We start from the raw sequence: 3,328 nt of genomic DNA, 5'->3' as shown, positions 1-3,328 counted from the left end.
CAAGGCCTCCTCACCGCAAAGATCTAGTCACACACACGCACCCCTCTACACCATCCTCCACCAACCGCTCCCTTCGAGACGTCGATACCAACTCAAACCATCACAGTCTTCGATTCGGTGGTGAAATTTAGATTTCAAACCACCTGGTGGCAGTGAGCTACCAACAAACAAGTTCTGACTGCCCTCCAAGAGCCTCCTCTCTCTACAGTGCACTATACGTACGTCATCATCACCGACTCCAAATTATCTAACCACTTCTAAACAAGGTAAATAATATATCAACCCCTCACAATACTTGATAATATTGATAATCCACCAATAACCAATCAAAACCAACCCCCCTGATACTGCCTTCTCTCCCTTTTTACGAGAACGTCAATGAGGCACCCCCCCCCCCGCAAGCTTCCTCACCTAGAGGTAATTGCACACACCGCTGATCTCTTATAACTACCCACTACCCTTCTACCAAGGAGCCCTTCCCCAGATCTTCGTACGTAAGGACAAACAAGTCTACGGGCCGCCACAGCCACACCTGACGGACCTGCCCATACGTCGATATATATACCTAAACCCAATCATACCTATCAAGGTACTCTAATGTTCATTATATAGACAATCGTGTAAGATTCACTTTAACCTCCATATCACCAATAACACTGTACAACAAATTTCAGGATTAAGAAAAAAACATAGTTCTCATGTGCGTTTTATTATGAAGTTCAGTGTGCTGAATTCAAATTTGATAACAAAAATTTCATGCCACGTCACAATTTTTTGTAAATCGCTGTTTTAATAATTATGTAATTAATAGAGATTTCCAAGGTTCCATAAATGTATTTTGCTCCCAAAGTCAGATTAAATGTCTTCATTGTATTTATTTAATTAATATATAATGAATCGGCATGTTTGTTAGCTTTATATGATGTATTAACCTACAATCTATTATTTACTTCTTCTTTTATAAGACGTCTCAGGCGTGTCACGCTTCAGGTTCCAACAGAAGTCAGCCAGCATAGCAGGGCTCCATTTTCCCTTGTACCTGTTTTCTATTGACGCTATATCTTGATGGAACCTCCCTCCATGTTCATCACTCACATCTGCTGCATTCTCTGGGAAGAAGGACAGATGAGAATGAAGAAAGTGTATCTTCAGTGACATATTGCATCCGAGATCTTGGTAGCATTTGATTAGCCTCTCCACTTTACGCTCTCGCTGGGACTCTTGGTGCTTTCCCAGAAGCCCTTTGCATACATCTTTGAATGCATGCCAGGCCGCTAGCTCAGGTTCATCCATTGTCGCCTCAAAGTCCTCATCATTTATAAGCTTGCGAATCTGAGGGCCTACAAATATACCCTCTTTAATCTTGGCATCACTAATTTTAGGGAAGATCCCTTTGAGATACTGGAAACATGGCTTGTTATGTTGCAGTGCTTTGGTAAATTGCTTCATTAGGCCTAGTTTTATATGCAGTGGTGGCAAAATGATTTTCTCCTTCTTAACCAGTGGCTCATGAATTACATTATGGCATCCAAGCGTCATAGATTCCCGAGATGGTCATTCTGAGCGTATATAATGTTCTGATCTGGCCCTACTGTCCCACTTGCAAAGAAAGCACATAAATTTGGTGTATCCAGTTTGTAGCCCATTAAGTATGGCTACTACTTTCAAGTCTGCACAAATTAACCACTCATGCTCTTTGTAACTTATGCGGTCTAGAATAAAAGCAAGGTTCTCATATGTCTCTCTTAAAATGACTGAGTAAGCAACTGGAACTGAAGGCATGGTGTTCCCAATGTGCAACAGAACTGCTTTTATGCTGTAAAGGGATCCATCTATGAATAGCCTCCACTCATTGGGTTCATAGGACAGCTCAAGGGCACTGAATAGGCCTCTGATATCATTACAATAAGTCAAGTTGTTTTCCAAAGTGAAGAAATCCTGTAGATTTGCAGAACGCTTCCTAAATACTGTAATTCGAGCTTCTTCATCCAACAGGTGCCATTGTTGCAAACGTGAGGCCAGGAGTTCACTCTGTTGCTTAGTAAGTGTTAGATCACGAACTAGATCATTGAGTTCTGGTTGGGTGATGAGGTGTGGTTTCTTATCAGATTCAAGTTGTGTCGTATACGTTGCATCTTGAGATTCTGAATCGTCTGAGTTGCTCGTGTCATCGCTTGGTAGTTCAGAGGGCGGCTGTGGTACAGGAATATCACTTGAATGTAGAACTGGGCGAATAGCAGACTGAAGATCTGGATACATGATAGATTTCTTGCCTTTTCTGTTGCGACCTGCAGGAAAATAAAATAAAATCAGACTAAAAATGGATACTATTGGTTGTGATCACGTGCAAAAATAGTGGAAGTGCAACTTATTATGTATTTCGATCTTTTTTATTGATACATCTCTTGAAAATATATATAAAAACAGTAAAAAAAATAAACACTGAACACCCACCTTTAATATCCGTTAAGCAGAAGTAGCAATCTGTTGAGTGGTCCTTTGGCTCCCTCCAGATCATTGGTACGCCAAACATGAGGCCAGTCCCTTTGCCTTTCACCCAGGCAGAAAGGGAACTTGTACACCTGACACAACATATGTGAGGTGCCCAGCTTTTGTCCTGGTCACCCACTTTACATCCAAAGTACAGCTCATAAAGTTTCTTTACACGTTGAGTCAACTGACTCTTGTATTGCCTTAATGTAACTGATCCACATATATAACAAAACTTGTCTGGCGAATTCTTGCATTCTCTAGGCATCTTAACTCTGTATCCTGTTAAGAAAAAAAACCACATAGCTATGTGAAAAATTATATAAATGGTAAAAGCAACAAAAAATACCGTTCAGATAGACATTGCGGGCACTGCTATTTACGAAGAACTGGAGGGTCACAGAAAGAAACGGATGTTATATTCGTGATCTACGCAAAAAATAACTCTAGAAAAGGATAGTCTCATTTCCGTTTTTTTTGTTTTTTCATTGTTATACAGTGTAATTAACGATAGCTAAACTCCATTTTTTCCTTCTTTGATTAATAATTCAGTCTCTAGTGATTTAATAATTCAAACAAAAATATCATTTTACAAAACTAAGTTACATAATTAAGTTACATAAGTAAGTTAAAAACATTTTTGCATACTTCTATCTTGTACCTTCCCAATTTATTATTTAGAATAATATATTTTCAACTTTTACAATAACCTGTATAATCACATTATTTTTTTTTGCCAATATCAAATATTACCTTTTTCTTCCCAATATCATATATGCCCATTTATATTGTATATCTTTTTACCTTTTACAATAACTTATATATATTTTTAACTATA

At 38.6% G+C, this 3,328-nt stretch overlaps 1 protein-coding gene across 1 annotated transcript; it reads right to left on the bottom strand.

The window, feature by feature from the left end:
- Window positions 1-1,098: 1,098 nt before the first annotated feature.
- LOC143017619 (uncharacterized) lies at window positions 1,099-2,878 on the bottom strand. The gene is made up of 2 exons (XM_076172404.1): window positions 2,455-2,878; window positions 1,099-2,288 (listed from the first exon to the last, which is right to left on the bottom strand). Exons 1-2 carry the CDS (start codon window positions 2,792-2,794, stop codon window positions 1,555-1,557), a joined length of 1,074 nt encoding a protein of 357 aa, XP_076028519.1. The 5' UTR covers window positions 2,795-2,878; the 3' UTR covers window positions 1,099-1,554.
- Window positions 2,879-3,328: the final 450 nt, after the last annotated feature.

This window comes from Oratosquilla oratoria, chromosome 32 (genome assembly GCF_046742065.1).
Source record: "Oratosquilla oratoria isolate Oo_2021 chromosome 32, ASM4674206v1, whole genome shotgun sequence".
Taxonomy (NCBI): domain Eukaryota; kingdom Metazoa; phylum Arthropoda; class Malacostraca; order Stomatopoda; family Squillidae; genus Oratosquilla; species Oratosquilla oratoria.
The sequence above is the reverse complement of the archived record's forward strand: the minus strand, read 5'-3'. Positions and strand labels throughout refer to the sequence as shown.

Excerpts from the sequence above, each read along its gene's own strand:
- LOC143017619 (XM_076172404.1), bottom strand. The coding sequence starts at position 2,794 with ATGTGGTTTTTTTTCTTAACAGGATACAGAGTTAAGATGCCTAGAGAA. Across the intron at positions 2,289-2,454 it reads CTGCTTAACGGATATTAAAG|GTCGCAACAGAAAAGGCAAG; the intron begins GTGGGTGTTCAG and ends ATTTTCCTGCAG.